Genomic DNA, 17388 nt, shown 5'->3' on the forward strand with positions numbered 1-17388 from the left:
GAGAATTCTACACACTGCGGCTTCGTTCGGGAGACAAAAAACCCAGCTGCAGAACAGGTAACTAACCCCTACTCTGGCAGGGGTCAGATCGTCACTAACTAGAGGAAAGCAGAGCAAGCTATCGGAGTGGCCAAAACGTCTACTTCCTTTTTCTCTGTGAAATAAAAGACACATTTTTCACCTTCACCGATAACTGTACTGATTTGGATATTTTGAGTGTGTCAGCTCTCTCCCACGTGGTATAGCATTGATCATCCTCAGTTACTGTCTCAGTTTGACCACTGTCAACTCCAACCGGTCCACCCGGCCCTGGAGCATCGTCTGGCTGAAACCTCCAGCATGAAACTTCGAAAAACGTGCCACTCTTGACACGTTCCATCTGTCACAGCACCTTCTCCACACAGGGCACAAACCTTTTTTGTGTGTTTCAGTTGCATTTTTACCTTTCTTGAAATAAGAAAGCATAGCATGCTGAAAATGCTGCATACTTTCTTCCATCTTCAGTATTAAATGACTACACAAAAATTCACAATTTTAATAAGCATTTCTAAATGCACGCTGGTATGACAGCTGTCACAATACAACCTAACAAAACTGTTTCAAATGAAGTTAAAGACAACTAAGCGCTACTAGAGCCAGTTTATAGGGGAAACTAAACTAACTTTGTGGCCACCTCCCTATGTTGGGAATAAGGAAATTAAGAACTAAATTTCCTCGAATAGACAAGAACCACATCGTAGCTAAAAGGAAATGATAAAAGAGACAAAGTACAGTTAAGCAAACACCCTGTGTCTAGCAGACGCTCTCCCCTGGTAGGCTAGATAAGCAGTGCTTTGTAGTTTTTAACGAGAAAATAGAAAACTAGCTAGCTAGAGCCAGGAGATGACTAGGTTAATGAACAAACAGCCTGCCTTCCCGCCTTAGGCAAGAATGCTTGGTTTGAAATTCCCGCGCGCGGTCTCTGTAAGCGAATTGCCAACTGCCATGTCTGCTTCTGTATAACGCTTGCTTGCCCGCCCCTATATAAGAACGTAGTGGCACTGTGTCGCTGGACACTTTGAGAGTTTGCCCCTGCGCAGGTTAAACTTGGCCAATAAAATAACATCTTTGAACCCCTGAAAGTCTCCGATATTGGTTCTCGCGTGTGCTGGATGCTACACCTACTTCTTCCAAAAGACGAGCACAAGAGGCAATTACTGGAATAGTACGAACAGCAGGGGTTCTTCTCCAGGGGAAGTCAGAAATAACAGGGGAAACATGCAGCTACACTGGAGAGTTTTTGGAACGGGCAGAGGAGACATTTACATGACAAGGGAGTCTGGCAAACACAAAGAGTGGAGGAGAAGAGCGCCTTTAAGGAGCCCCGGCCTCACCCCGCACACAGTCCCCCGAGAGAACCGCGGAAAGGCACGGACCCGCGCGCCCGCGTTACCTCCAGGCCCAGGAACGCCTGCACGCTGTTGGTCCTGTCCAGGCAGTCCAGGCAGTTGGTGCGCACGGTGCCGCTCTGGCCCCTGCAACAGACGCGCCGGTCAGGCGGCTCGCGCGGCAGAGACGCCACGGAGGGGACACAACCGAGGGGAAGCGAGGGGGTCGGAAGCTGGCACCCACTCTCTGCCCCAACTTTCACTGTCGCAGTTTTCACACACACAGGAAACGACGAGAGGGTCTCACAGGGAACGCCCCACGCGCACCAGACCCGGCCCCTGCCGGCGGTGTTCTGTAGCGTCTCCTCGGTTGCGTGCCTGCCTGTGCACGCACGCCCACTTCTCAAAATCAGGCCAGCAGTCGGGAGCTAAACACACATTAGGACTCAAAACACCCCAGTTCTTTGCATGTAAAAAACACCAAATATTTAAGGAATGAATTTTAAAGCCCTAAAAACCTGTTATCTCTACTGACTGTCTAAGAAAGTTCCTATTATATTGATACTAGACATTGGACATGGAAAAAACAAAAAATTTAAGTTTTGTTTGTTAAAGTTTACCTCAACCTATATCCTTAATTTCAGTCTTTCAATACTTACTTTTCTCCTCTACTTCATATGCAAAAACTGAAGACTTAAGTTACAGGAAAGCAGACAATAAGCAGCATCTTTCATTTCTATTTACATGCGGTCGTCCTCACGGAGGTCAGGAAACGACCAACCCCAGTGTTACAGGAGAGGCGGACCGCTCCGGACAACTGTGGGAGGAACCCAGCTCCAGCACCGCCCACTCACGGAGGGGGGCGGGGCAGGCTCACAGCAGGCGCCTCCCTGTGCTGGGGGGCAGGGAGGGTGGGGTGGGGAGGGGGGTGGGGAGCAGCGCCTGGCCCCACGAGTGCTGTCACTGACACACGAGAAACTAAGGACGCTGCTCGGCCCACAGTGTCAGCTACGACTACGACCTGGTGAATTCTACAGAGAGGAGAGGAGCCTAAGATTGAGTACAATAGTGAAGACACTGTAACCACAAATTTTTACTTTAAAAAAGGAAATTTTAGCGTTCCATGTTAAGAATAGTTTTACAATGGTAGCAAAGTTCCAATTGAAAGAAATGAGAAACTGAGCAAACCTTTGAACTTCACTTCCGTCAAAATAAAAAAATCCATAATCGAGAAACTTCTGGACTTGAGGTTTAAGAACACTATGTAATTTGTCTGCTTTTCCTCCTTTCACCATTTGGTGGTAGTCGAAATTCACCATCTGGACGTCAGCGGCGTGTTCAGACGCTTTCAGGTGCCCCTGCAAGTCAGAAGGCAGATGCTGGTCACCATGCCGACAGAACGGGCCCCACCGCCACCGGTCTGAACGGACCCTGGCGTTCCAGGCTGCGGCCTCCACGTGGGACCTGCGGCCTCCGCGCCCTCCCAGAGCTTCCGCCAGCACTCGCAGTGGGAGGGAAGGTCCTCGTATGTGGCGCCTGAGGGCCCACCGTCCCTAAAACCGTCGTTCTCTCCCTGGGGGGTTTGCGGGTGGGCTGCCGGAGGGCGTCAGTGACATCCTCATCTGGTTCAGAGGACGAAAGAGTGCCTACCACCACTTCATTTGTTACAACCCAAATTTAATTACTAACTGCTTATATCTATCACAGTCTCAAAATAAAGTAACTTATTTTTAAGACAAAGCCTATAAAAGATATAAAATTCATTTTTATATCTTAGTTCAATATATACAAATGGTTTAGAAGTTTACCATAAAAAGTCATTCTCTAAAGTAGAATGTATGCATTACAAATATTTATTTCATAAGGTTACAACAAAATAGCCAAATAATTAATTCTGAAGTTCATTAGACTGAATTTAAGAAAATGTTTCTAACCATTTTGTCCACGCTTGTAATTCCATGAAACATCAGAATTTATATCAATTATTGATTCAGTAATTGTTTATGAAGACTGTTTTTCTTTAGAAGTCAGGCATCTGCCTGGGGTATTTTCACTGGGAACTCCGGAATCTGTCATCACGACGAGGTGCGCCCCTGCTGGTGGCCCAGCGCATGCTCGCCCTCTCACGGGTTCGAGTCCAGGACGGGTGTCCGGGCAGCCGGCCAGGCAATGAGCAGAGGAAGGGGGAGCTGCCTGCAACCTTCCCACCGGGGACAGAGAACGTTTTTTTTTTTTTTTTTTTGACGGGGGGGGGGGGGGGGGGTCCTCTGGTTCTCCACAACATAAATGAGCTCATTTTAGAAAACAGTGTCAATCACCTTGAAAGCTTTTAGAACCCCAAGTTCAGCAACATTACCCTACACTGTTCCCTAACAGCCCCAGAGAGTCAACGGCCCCAATAAGTACCCCCCCTTTTCCAGGAGGTGATTTACCTCCGGGAAGAATCTGATCATTCCATCCCAGTATTTGTTAAACCCCATTCTCACCTGGAAGGCCTTACTCAGCATATGTTCACCTTCCTTGGATCCAAGCAGGTTTATTATTATTTGTTTGCCATATAAATTCTTAAGTGTTCTAAAATGCCTATTAAAGAAAGAAAGAAAGAAAGAAAATAAGGAAACGTCAAGTGATAAGCTAAACTTTTTTCTTTTTTTTTTTAAGATTTTATTTATTTATTTTTAGGGAGGGAAGGGAGGGAGGGAGAGATAGAAACATCAGTGTGCGGTTGCTGGGGGTTATGGCCTGCAACCCAGGCATGTGCCCTGACTGGGAATCGAACCTGCGACACTTTTGTTCCCAGCCTGCGCTCAATCCACTGAGCTACGCCAGCCAGGGCTAAGCTAAACTTTTTTTCAATAAGCAGGAGTCCATTACTGATCAGAACCTACACGGTAGCACTTTAGACTCACAGAACTGGCAAAACTGAATACAAATTCACTCGCGCACGGTCTCGAAACCCCGAACTGCTGCGAGTTTGGTGAACGCAAGTGCCTCTCTGCCCACCGACGCTGAGCCCCCACCGTGCCAGAGCCGTGGGGCCTGCCGACCCCTCTCCTCTCTGGGGCCCCAGAACAGGAGCCACCGGGCCGGGCGGGCAGCCAGGGCTGAGGGCCGAAGCTCACACATGAGGACATCACATCCCTGTGAGCATTTAACCCAGTACGGCTGAAATACCACTCACAAAGTAATCAACATGGCAAAGAAGTACTAATAAGGCAATAGTAATTTTCTTTTTTTTTTTTTGCACTAATGTTTGAAAGCCAATGTATCCAGGGTCCGGCACCAATAATGCTCCTGTTTTATGACAAAGTCATGAGCATGTCATTCTGTAATGTAACAGTATCACAGGCAAGCACACCATGTGACATTTTAGGTGCAATGTTCACATTAAAACTACAGATTACTGCACCCATGTTACTACCCTCCCAGCCACACTGGAGCAGCCTCACTTCCGCCGGACCCTGCATCTCACCCTCAGGGCACAGCCCATGCTGGACCAGTCAGTGTCCAGCACTCAGCTGCTGAGCTGGGCGCCGCCCGGGGAGGGGTGTGGGGCTGAGACCGAGGCCCACATGCCCAGCCAGGGCTGCTGCCACTGGAAGCCCTGGCACTAGGAGTCCCTGTGTTCCACTTAGAGTAGGACTCGGAAATGCCACTTAAAGCTGAAAGAGGTGAAATGAATCAGCAAATACAATCGTAACTAGCCTCACTGCTTGGCAATGTCGATACTTAGGGCACCAGGTAAAAATGATGGTCTTACCTGTCAAAAGCAGGTGCATTGGCTTCAAATCCCCTTGACATGCGGACGCGATGAGAACCCACCTAGGACAAGAAGAGTATGTTTGGTCACACCAAAAGCCCGCAGGGAGGTGAGGAGAAATCATTGTTTACGATCTGCAATAGCCCATTTGCTGGGCTGAACGTACAGTAGTAAATCAGATGATTGTCGTTCATGACCTTCTCTTAACAAACAAGTTCCAGAAGTTTCTCCTCCCTCTTACTTTTTAAAATGCAACCTCATAAAAAAGGAGCTAGAAGTTAGACCACTATGAAATACTTGTACACTACAAGAAAACTTGACTTGTGAAGATATTTTTAAGAGTGCTTTCATATATATTACCTTGTTTTAAACTCAAACTACATCCCGTGCAAGTCAACAGATATTACTGCCACCTGGGAAATAAAACACCAAACGCAGCCAAGTGAGACGACCTGTCCTCTCGGGTCCACACTGCTAACTCCAAAACGGTCTCCTAAATCCCCTCTTCCGAGCCGCCTGCAAGTGCAGTGTCTACGTCTTTCTTCCTCTGTCATGCCGAACCCTCTATTCTCTTCTCCCGGACCCAAAGGTCCAACAAATCAAAAATGTCATTCCCGGGAGAAGAGACTTTCCAAAGTCAGTCTCACAGCCACACAGACCAGAATAACAGCACATTCTGCAGAGTCCGAAATCTGGGCTAGGACAGTGAAACAAGACAGAAAGTATCTGACCACTGTGTCTTGTTCCTGTTCACAGCTGGGGCGGCAGAGAAGAGGCGGAACTGAGACGGCTGTAACGGGTGCCACGAAGGAACCGAGAAGTGAGACCAGGTCATTTCCCTGAACTTCACTTCTCGACATCCCCCTCTGAGAGCCCGGGTCCCCGGCGTTCACTCTGGCTAACCTGTGAACACAGTGACTTTCGGGGGGGCGGGGAAGGAGAGTAGCAAATCCACGGTGCAGCTGCACAAACAAAACCAGAAAACGGGCCCTGCTCTGCTCACCCAACCCCAACCTTGGTCACCGTGTCCGCGCTCCCCCTTCTGTGCTCCCCCTTCTGTGCAGTCAGCAGGACGCTCTAATGGCTCTGCCCTGATGAACGGCAGCTTCCCTTCAGGGCTTTTAGACAGAAACTGACTGGACCCACGACACAGCTACATGAATTCAATGTCATCGTACACTGCCTAAGGGTCCGTATAAAGTTTCCAGCTTTGAGGGGGTGCGCCCTAGGACATGAAGCATTCAGCACAACTCAGCGGAAGTCAATACTTTTTCTCTGGCGTGATCTTAGGCAATTGCCTATAATTCGATAGAAGTGCAAGACTTAGCATTTTGTTCATTAATATTTATCTTGCACAGTCCTCCCACCTGTCAGGGTGACAAAATATGGGCTCCCTGTTCTTCAGGTAACGGCTGTGGGTGTCCCCACCAGTCTGCCCACCCTGACACATGACTAGTTATATCCCTCTTACAGTGACATATTGGTTGGGCTAGACTGTGTTTCATTACTCAGCATCACAGAAACTAACTCTGCAATAAAAAACCGTTCTGTCCACTGTGATAAAAGTAGCACTCCGAGAGCTGTAAGGCTTTAAACAACCGTAAGTCTGCCCAATGGAAGAGAAAGGTGCCCCGACGATGTTTTCAGGAAACCACTCAACTGGGAGCCACGAAACACCACGTTCCACCCCCACTGTTTCCTGCGCACGTGTCCCTGGAATGTGACGGAAATCTCTGTGCGACACCCTGTGAGGCGTAGAGCATGTGACTGACCGTCTTTGAGGACGAACACGAGCTGCAGTGTAAGGTCACGACGTGTCAGAGCGACACTGCGCATCGTGAACGCCCAGCAGCTTCAGAGCGAGCAAGCCGCAAGTGAAACGAGCGAGCAGCTGCTCCCGAGAGGCGTCGCACGGCGCCTCACGCTGGCGCGTGTCGGCTTGTGCCCGCCCCGCGAAAGGCCGGACCACCCAGCCGGCCTGCCTGCCTTCCCCGGAGCGCCGCCGTCTTGGAGCTTCTCGTGGCACAAGGCCGCACACCTGGGCAGAAGAGTGCCCCCTGGAGGGACTCCGTGTTTAGTGACGGGCTCAGCGTGGGTGGGACTGGAGCCCGATCGACACGACCGTGGAGGTGACCATGGGGGCTCCCGAGGGACAGCAGACCCGAACTGGGGAGCGGAGGGCTCTTGCGGGGGAAGAGTGGGGCGCGGCGCGGGACGGGCAGAGGAGGCCACCTGAGGACGCACGGCTGCCCAGACCGGACGGGCACAGCGTGTGCAAAGTGGGGAGAGAAGGAAACGGAGCAGAGCTGGGAAGAGCCGGGAGGGAGTCTTCAGGACGACAGACACCAGGACGGCCTTCACGCGGCGCTCAGCAGGGAGAGAGAAGGGAGAGGGCCCAGGGGAGGCTGGGCCGGGTGGCCCCGGGTGGCCTTCGCCTGCTCAGGACCAGCTGCTTCGGGCCACTGGAGCAGGAGCCTGTACGAGAGAAGCTCCCAGTTCGACTGGAAGGGAACGTGGCCGCAATGCAGATTCCTGGCCCCATTCTAGGAGATTCCATTTCAGTTGATGGGAAGTTGAGGCCGAAAATCAGCATTTTGTGTGTGTGTGTGAAACTATAGGATTTTTTTTTTAATTTTAATCATTGTTCAAGTACAGTTTTCTCCCTTTTACTCCCAATCCAGCCCACCCACCCACCCCTCCCCACTTTCCTCCCATTACCACCCTCCCCCTAGTTTCTGTCCATGTGTCCTTTATACTTGTTCCCATGAACCCCTCCCCTTCTCCCCTGAAATTCCCTCCTCTCTCCCCTCTGGTCACCGTCAGCCTGTCCTCTATTTCAGTGTCTTTGGTTATATTTTGCTTGTTTCTTTGTTTTGTTGTTTAGGTTCCTGTTAAAGGTGAGATCATATGGTATTTGTCTTCCACTGCCTGGCTTGTTTCGCTTAGCATAATGCTTTCTGGCTCCATCCAAGCTGTCGCAAAGGGTAGGAGCTCCTTTTTTCTTTCTGCTGCACAGAATTCCACTGTGTAAATGTACCACAGTTTTTTGACCCACTCATTTACTGATGGGCATCTAGGTTGCTTCCAGCACCTAGCTATTGTAAATTGTGCTGCTATGAACATTGGGGTGCATAGGTTCTTTGGGTTGGTGTTTTAGTGTTCTTAGGATAGAGTCCCAGCAGTGGAATTGCTGGGTCAAAAGGCAGATCTATTTTTAGTTTTCTGAGGAAGTTCCATACTGCCTTCGCAAATCAGCATTTTAACATCATGTAAGATGAGCCCTGGCTGGCGTGGCTCCATGAATGGAGGACTGGCTGCGAACTAAAAGTTGCTGGTTCGATTCCCAGTCAGGGCACATACATGCCTGGGTTGTGGGCCAGGTCCCCAGTACGGGGTGTGCGAGAGGCCACCGATCGCTGTTTCTCTTGCACATCATGTTTCTCTCCCTCTCTTAAAAAAATTGTGTAAGAGGACCCCTCCATCACTGTTTCACTGAAACCGAAGAGGACTCAATGGCGGAGGCGCGGCAGGCGAGAGGCCGCCCAGGGGCTCCCGCACGGGGCTGCTGACGGGGCAGTCCCTGGCGACCCTGACCTGAGGACTCCCCTGGAACGTCCAGTTCCAGTCCTGAGAACACACAGGACACGGAGTCCCCGTGTACAGCCACTCTCAGGAGTCCTTGTCTGTCTTCTAGGAGAAAATTACTTTTTGAATGTGGGTATTTTCATTTTTAAACATCAACATCTGCGTTTCAGGTTTTAAAATCAAGTACGCATTTCTATCCCTGTCTTACCCACTCTTGCAGGGCAGCGGGGGAGTGAGAAAAGGATCTCACGACACTAACCCCCCCCACCCCCCCCCCCGCTCAGAGAACGGCGGACTCTCAGAACTGCTGAGCAGAGCAACCGAGAACCCCTGACCTGACCCTGACCCGCCACACGGCCACGGGCTGGCACGGTGACCACCAAGTGGAACTGCGGCCCTGTCTTCCTGCCTCGAAATCACTCTCTCTACCAAAACAGGCATGACCGAAAACCTGTCGTTTTCAGCACTGTTGGGAGCCACCCCACCTGGTTTCAGGAGCTGTGACCCCCCACGGCTAAGGCTGAGTAAGAGATGTCAGGACCAGGAGACACTAAGGAGCCAAGCTTAGCTCCCTGGCAGGAGCGCTGCCCGCTCCTTGCCTGGCCCCCATGCTTGGTCGGTTAGCCAATGATGGGTAAGATCCCTCATGGGAGGATGGATCTCAGACAGGCACGATCATGTGGGAAGGCCCTCAGGGAAAGACTCAGGGGGCTGCGGAAAATGGGGGTGATCGACCCCTGCCCCTCGGCTTTGACGAAGCCTGAGTCCTCATTCTGCCTGCGAGACATCCAAATCTCCCGGCTGCCTTTGTGTCCTCTGCCCGACTCAAGCCTGTGACAATGACAAGGGGTGGTGCAATCCACACTGGGGACAGTGGACTTCCTGGGATGATCAGACCTGAAAAAAGAATATGTAAAATCCTGTGAAACCTGCTTTGCTGAGGATGCTCTTAATTAGACTATGAAGGCCCGGGCAGGCAATGAATTTAGCCCCTTAAGTTCTGTCGTTTTTTAGGTGATAAAACCCCAACTCAGTGTGAGCCCTTTTTAGCTCTTTGAACTTATCTACTTGTTTGATCCTCACTGCCAGACAATAGTTAGTAAGCTGTATCTGTGTTCTTACCCAAAACTCCCTAATGAAAGCCTGTTCAGGCAGCGGCACGGGCGCTCTCCTTTGAGAGTGGCCAGGCCGCCCCGAGGCGCCCTCCCCTTGAGAGGGTAGCCGTGCCGTCCTGATTCCTCCACAGGACTCGGCAGTCCGTGTGAACGTCTCATGTACCATCCGCAGCGCCGCAGATACTGCCGGCCAGTATCTGCGTCACAGCCTCTAGTCACATGACAAGAGGAGGTCGGACTGTCCCTGAGGCAGGCCAGAGCACAGAAGGAAGGAGGGAGCCCCGCCCACAGAGGGCCCCTCCGTGTAACCACCCGGGACCCAGCACCACTGAACCACCAGCCACTGCAACTCCGACCTGTGTGGTGCGCGGCCTGGGAAGCAGCGTGACGGAGCCTGTGAGCGGGCTGCCAGCCTGCCACACACCAGCCTGTCGCTACAGCAACCGCGTGCGCCTGGCATCAAAGCAGGGCTCCGGGGATGCTTGAGGCGCACATCCCGAACACCCTCCTCTGGTCCCAAAAGCGTGGGGATGGGAGTCTTTCCAGAGAGCCCGGGGAGAGACACAGCTACCGAGGTTACCACCGCGTGCCAAGACGAAGCCACCCGGGCAGGGCAGTCCTGCCGGCGCTCCAGAACGCGGGCACAGGGGCACAGGCGTTCACTCTGGCCCCCTCAGCCTGTCGGGGGTAAAGTCACCGAGAGGGTGCGAGTGGTCTGCATCTTCCCCACGACAACCACCCCAGAACAGAAGAGAGACCTGGCAAAGCTGCTGCCCGCACACTGCCTCAATACGACAGACCGAGGCACGGACAGTATACACTAGACAGCATACACTAGACGCCTAAAATGAGTGTGACTTACACTTTAGGGACCAAAGTTTTTTTAACAAAAATAAAATGCAAAATCACACTATTATGGGCAATCCAATATTATGATGTTCCACTAAATATCTTATGCCCTGGCCAGTGTGGCTCAGTCAGTTAGAGCGGTGTCCCACAGACTGAAAGGTCACAGGTTCGATTCCTGGTCAGGGCACGTGCACAGGTTGTGAGTTCAATACCCAGTTGGGGTACACATTAGAAGGCAACCAATGTTTCTTTCTCACATTGATGTTTCTCTCCCTCCCTCTCTCCCTTTCTCTCTCTCTAAAAACAATGAAAAGTGTCCTCAGGTGAGGATACAAAAAAAATCTTATACTTAGACATTTACATCAACAAAGGAAAGCTTAAAAAACCCAGAAGCAAGCCAGAGAACACACCCAGGATGACAGACCCCTACGAACTACGAAGTGAGACCCCAGCAGGTCCATCACCGACAACCGCGGCAGTGACCTTTCATGCTGTGCTGGGCCTGTGTGCCAGGCTCCGGTCCAAGTGCTGCCCGTCACGTGCCTGCAGCAGCCTAAGAAGCAGGCACCACCACCACTACCCCTTTGCAGGGAAGACAGCTGAGACCCAGAAGAGTTAGGTCACTTGCCCGAGGTCACATGGCAGTAGTAGCAGAGTAAGAATCCAGATTGAGAAGTCTGAGTTCGGAAGCTTTGTTGTAACTACTATGTTTTCCTGCCTACAGAAACCAAGTGGTCAGACACATGGACAGCAAACATGGAAGCACTCTGAAAAGTAACAGACTACGGAAACACCACAATGTTAATACTAGACACAGAAGCTGAATTTCTATGGATATTTAAAAGAACGTTGCAGGAACAATATCTCAGATAAGTTCTAGGAATTCTGTACTTAGCTCCTCATTTATGAATCTAGCTAATACTATCACACTAATAACAGAACCATCCAGTGAACGAGTCACAATCCTGAAATCTTAGTAAACATGGAAATTCTCGGGAGGAAACAAAGACAAGGTCAGACACCTACCTGCAACCCGGGCTGCTCCCAGAACAAGGGGACCGACCCCCGGATTTGTATGAAGGAAGAGACGGCGTCATCGAGGTACACGACCTGCGGGGAGAACGGTGCACAAGGTCCTTCCGAGGCCCAACAGCTGCTCCGCCCCAGAGGGCAGACCCGCCGACCCCTGGGCGCTCGAGCTCCGTCTCAGGACCCAGCCCTCGCACACACACCATCCTACCAAAGGCCCCAAACGGGCTACCGACTCGGTTTGATGCTTTCACACTGTGATAATGCTCCTGTATGCACAAATGTATGGCAAACATAGGTTTACATGGAAACCCATGTAAATGGGAGGATAATACAATAAAGAATAAATAATGCAGGAAACTTGCATCTCACAACTATGAACCTACTTTTGCCTCACCCTGTATTAACCAGGAAAACATTTAAAAAATAACATAAGAATCACAATGTTTAAAAAAAAATTCCTTTTAAATTTCAAAATTTTATACACATACCTTCCCATTTTCACATAATTTTTATTAAGCTTTTTATATTTTTAAAATTAATTTGAAAATTGGAGTTGGGCTGGAGGTATAGATTACCTTTATAATTATATAGTTTCATAGCCAAAAATATCACAACTTTTATTTTTAGATGGTACGTGTAGCTACACATAAGAGTTAGGACTGACTTAATTGCACAGAAAACAGCTTTTCCCAAGTTGCCTGCTCCATAAGTGAGGACTTTTAACTCGGCACTGAAACGTGGGCACTCACACGCCAGGCTGATGAGAGGAACTGCCCCCCTCACTGGGAGCGCCAGACCTAGCGAGCGTGTGTCACGGCGGCCCTTCGGAATGCCAGCGCGTGGCTGGGACACCTGGAAAACGACCCCAGGCCTGTCAGAAACGAGCTCTGCCCCCACTGAAAGCCCGTCACCCGCCCCTCGCGGCCCTTCGCGGCCCAGGCGTGGATGCGGCAGCGGCGAGACTACGCACCTGCTCCGTCTCCACGAAGTTGGCGACGTGGCCGTCGTCGTTCGTCCCGCGGACGTTGAACCTGGTCCCGGCCCGCTCGCAGCTCAGCCTGGAGATGAGGCAGGCCTTGGCCTGCTTGTGGGCGGCGTAGATGGTCCTGATCTCCACGCCCCCGCACATGAGGCGCAGCAGCCAGTCCTCGCAGCTCACGCCGTAGTGCTTGAGGTGCAGGTGCAGGGACTGGTTCCTAACGGCAGGGGGAGCAGCTGCGTGAGCGTGCGGAGTCCCAGGCAGCACAGCGTCGCGCGAGCTCTGAAACGGCACTGCGAGCACGCGAGGTCCGGGCCGTCACGCTAAAGGCGCCGACATTGAGTCGGCTCGCTGACACACGCTGTGGGTGGCATCGGGGGGTCAGGCTGCGAGCCAAGACCCCCCTGGCATGGGACCTGCAGGCCGTGGAGAAGCAGCACGCCCTCCTGTCATCAGTACCCGTGCCCCGTTGCCCTTGTCTCTTCAGACGTGTTCACAACCCAGCTTTTCCGAAAACGGTTTCACACACACATCCCCACCTGCTTCACACAGCTCTGCTTCCGAGGCCTGACTTTTATAAGGCTCTGTTTTTTAAATAAGGCTCTACTTTAATTTGTTTAAATTTAAACAGCCAGGCAGGCTAGAGACTACCATTTTTGTTGTTGCTGCTGCTTTTTTATCCTCACCTGAGGACATTTGTTTTCCTCATCGCTTTTAGAGAGGGAGAGAGAGAGGGAGAGAAACAGCAATTGGTCGCCACCCGTAGTGGCCAGACCTGGGATCTTACACACACGGACCAGGGATGAAACTTGCAACTTAGGTTTGTGCCTGGCTGGGAATCGAACCTGCAACCCTTTGGTTCTAGGACGACGCTGCAGCCAACTGAACCACACTGGCCAGGGTGTGCCTACTGTTTTAACGCATGCCTACTTTCCAGATTCTGGGGAAGAGAGAGGGCCTGGTTTTCGAACCTGTTCAGAACAGGAAGTTTCGTGCATGCAAACACGCCGGCACCATGGGCAGGGACAGGCAAGAGCGGAGCCCCTGTGGCAGAAGCAGGGCCAGGGGCTGGAGCCCTGCCTCGCTGGCCACCTCCTCGTCCTGCTCACCCTCCTCGGGGGTCTCTCCAAGGAGCCTGTGGACACTGCACACCACCCACTGAGGACAACGGACTGCGGTGCAGGGAAACTTCCTCTCTGGCATTATCAGATAACAAGGGGCCGCACTCACAGACGTGGCTTTTCTCCACTGTCGAAGTTGGCTCTGTGGTTTGAGGCCCTCCTACTGTATCACGTGGAAGTCTCTCCTGAGTGATCTGCCCGCCCTATCTCACTGTTTTCAAGGTATATAAAAAACCCAGGGCATCTCCTGAAGCTCAGGGTCATTGCTATCCAGGACACCCAGCGGCACCGCTGGGGCCCCAGGGCCAGGCGCCCCCGCCGAGGGCTCAGGCTGCAGGGCAATGATGCAGGCGCTGGCCGTGTGTGGCCATGGTGGGCCTGCCGCACCGCCCTCCTCACTGCCTGCCTCCTGAGTGCACCACCCTGGGTGTGAGTTAGTGCGGAATCCACGACTGGAATAAGCTGTACCTCTGACGGCCATTACTTATCTCTAGAATGTGATGCAAAGTTCCGACTTTACTGTCACCTACACTGGCCGCGGCAAAGCTCAGGGTGAGTGTGACTCCGTGGACCCAGACAGCCCAGGGAGGCCCGTGTCCCAGCAGAGGAGAGGGGACCTGCTGTGCCCACCGGGGCAGAGGGTGGGGTCCCACGCATTCGCTCGGGTGGAGTCTCTCCCCCCGCTGTCAGTTTTTGGTTCTCTTTGCTGTGAATGCGTCCTGTCTCGATTCTACTTAAACTCGGAAACACCTGAGAAAGCAGCAGCGTCCGCTCTCCAGGGGAGTGACACGACCGGGCTTTTGCGACAGGGAGGTGCCGCTCCCCGGACTCCCCGGCTACAAAACCGGCGTGGCTGCATCCTGGAAAGCACCGCCACTGAGCTGCGAGGGTGTGTGTGGTGACCGTGAGTTCCCGAAGCTTTCCTTTTTCTACGCAAAGGGAAGCTGGAGAGTGCCAATCCTTAGCAAGACTGTAGGGGGCATAAGTGAGCAAGCCCCCCTCTGGTGTGTAAGCTCCCTTTGCTCGCCCTGTCTCCTGGGGGGAGGCCCCCTCCACTCTGTGGTCTAAGTCGCCCTCCACTGAGCGAGGAGGTGAGTGAAATATTCCTGCTGATTCAGCTTCACAGACGTGCTCGCCTGCGGGTCAGAGCACCTGCACCCGCGTGGACGTGTAATTATGGAGGGCAAGTTTTCTGTCTCTGCTCCGGCCTGTGTGGCCCGGGGGGCTGGGCGTCGTTCCACAAAGCAAAACATCTTGGGTTCGTCCCCGGTCAGGGCACATGACCAGGCTGCGGGTTCGGTCCCTGGCTGGGGCCTACGAGAGGCAACCGGTAGATGTTTCTCTCCCGCGTCAGTGTTTCTCCCCCTCCCCTCTCGCTAACATCACAAGGGTGACCCTGGGTGAGGATAAAAGAGGTCTGCACCTCCCTCTGAGGAGGCTGGGGGAAGGGGGAGGGGGGAGTAAGGACAGCCGCCCCAGCCCCGCTGCAACTCCTTTCTCCACCCTCTTCCGGGGCTCCACCGTCTAGTCCCTCGGAGAAACTCGGGGCTGACCTGAGCACCAGGACTCATCCCCTCCTCTGCCCCTCCCCCACACTGCCTCCTCCTTGGCTGGGTGGGCTCCGAGTCTGCCTCCACCCTGCCCTCCTTCACCCCTATGGCACTGCTCTGCACCAAGAAACTTCCACGTGGGGACCCAGGGGGACCCAGCTGCTGCTCTGAAGTCAGTTTCTCTCCCAGGGTGGTGGCTGGCTTCGAGCCCGACACCCTGGGCAGAAGGTCCACCCTGACCGTGTCAGCGAGGACCCGCCAGGCGGCGGTGGAGGGCAGGGGACAGCCTGGGCAGGAGGGGAGCCCTCCCTCCCGCTGGAACTGCCGAGGAGGCCCGGAGCAGAGTCCCGGACGTCGGCCTCACATGCACGGGGACCGAAGGAGGGGTCGTGCCTGCTGCTGGGAGGAAGAGGACGGCACTGGCACTGGCCGTGGGCGAGACAAACGCTGCACCACAACTCAGGCCTGCCCCGGTGAGGCCGGTCCGACCACGGCCGCCCGCCCGCCTGCCGTGCTCGCTGACGACTAGCCCGCTGCGTGTAATCGGGGGCCACAGCGCAGCGCTGCCGACTGAGTCTCGTTCCCGACAGTGCTCATCTTCTCCCAGCCACACTCCTGCGCAGTCTGCTGGTCAAGGTCATCCACTCACAGCTCAAATCTAACACAGTCAGGGCAAGTTGGCTCAGAAGGGCAACATGGTCAGAGACGAGATCTCACGACTAAGGAGAGTAAATATCAATAACGCACTGCCAATTTTAAAATAAAGATTTTCAATGTACTCCTGAAACAGAAGGTCAGGTGAGGTCAAGCAGACAAACGGGTTTCCTGTCACATGGCAACTCCATAACGTGACCGGCGGACACCCCCTCTGCTCCACTGAGGACCGGGCAGGAGAGAGCGTCGGGGTGCTCGACCACCACGCCCTGCTCTCTCCGGAAACGACTGCCGACGCACTGTGTCCCCGTGCGCTGCACTGTGTCCCCGTGCGCCGTGACGCCAAGGGAAGACCGCGCTCAGACTCACCAGAAAAACCTGTTGTCAGTGGCGTGCTCCTGCCGGCTGCGGTGTGCACTGAGACTCAGGTCTAGGCTGACCCCAGACGCGGACCACGCGAAATAGAAGTTTCCCGAGTTCAACACTTTCCGCACTTCGGAAATGCGGTCCTCGTCTGAAGAGTCGATGCGTAGGGATAAAAATTCAGTGGAAGTAACTCGGAAAACTTCAGACTCTTGAATCTTTCCAACAGACATACACCCAGTGACTAGGACCAGATAATGCAACATGGTATCACCTGCAAAAGTCAAAGATTTATATAAGCGGACGAAATGTTCCACTATTTCTCAAGCTATTCAAAGTTTCTTCCAGCTGTCTTCTCGTCTCCAGCTTTTTAAATCTAATGTCGTGGTTATTTTAAACTTACCACAGGCGTGTTTATGTTCACAACTAGATTTTGGCAAAAGTAGAAGAAACCCTTGTTTAAATGCATTTAGAGTAATGAAGCATTTAAACATTAACAGAACGATCTCATATTTTGAAATTATTCCCCTACTTAATCTGAGGGCATACAAAATTATCAAATAAAAAACAGGTGCTACCTTCCCTACCTCACGTCTGTGGCCGTTTGGGGGTTCAGGTACGACCACGAATGTGGGCGTTCTCGGTCGCCAGTCGAGGTAAAAAACACTATGAAATGTCCGCTGCTGCTGATACAGGGGGCAGAGTCCCTGGTAACAATTTATAAAGCAACTGCCTTTACAAAAACTGCCGGAGGGGTTTCTACACGACCCCGTGAAATCGGCACGAGGTGGAAGGCGGCAGTGGTGTGTGTGAGCACGGGCTGTGCCGGGGGCAGGTGCGGCCCCGCGATGCTGTGCGGTGACACTACCACCCAGAGGCGCTCCGTCCCATGAGCACAGCACGTGTCCCTGGGCCAGGAGGACTGCCCACGACATTAGGCCAGCACATAGGCACACAGCAGATTCTCAGAAAATGGCAAATCCCACTTTATGGACCAGCGCTCCGCAGAGCAG

At 52.7% G+C, this 17388-nt stretch overlaps 1 protein-coding gene across 12 annotated transcripts in view; it reads right to left on the reverse strand.

The window, feature by feature from the left end:
- Positions 1-17388, reverse strand: part of SYNJ1 (synaptojanin 1) — a 73860-nt gene that overhangs the window by 40862 nt on the left and 15610 nt on the right. For all 12 annotated transcript variants that reach the window (XM_036017411.1, XM_036017407.1, XM_036017408.1 and 9 more), the window contains exons 4-10: positions 16382-16649; positions 12679-12904; positions 11703-11786; positions 5128-5189; positions 3854-3950; positions 2556-2725; positions 1433-1514 (exon numbers count right to left, since the gene is read on the reverse strand). In XM_036017411.1, the coding sequence (XP_035873304.1) occupies positions 1433-1514; positions 2556-2725; positions 3854-3950; positions 5128-5189; positions 11703-11786; positions 12679-12904; positions 16382-16649 (989 nt within the window). The remainder of the gene's footprint in view (positions 1-1432; positions 1515-2555; positions 2726-3853; positions 3951-5127; positions 5190-11702; positions 11787-12678; positions 12905-16381; positions 16650-17388) is intronic.

This window comes from Phyllostomus discolor, chromosome 2 (genome assembly GCF_004126475.2).
Source record: "Phyllostomus discolor isolate MPI-MPIP mPhyDis1 chromosome 2, mPhyDis1.pri.v3, whole genome shotgun sequence".
NCBI lineage: Eukaryota > Metazoa > Chordata > Mammalia > Chiroptera > Phyllostomidae > Phyllostomus > Phyllostomus discolor.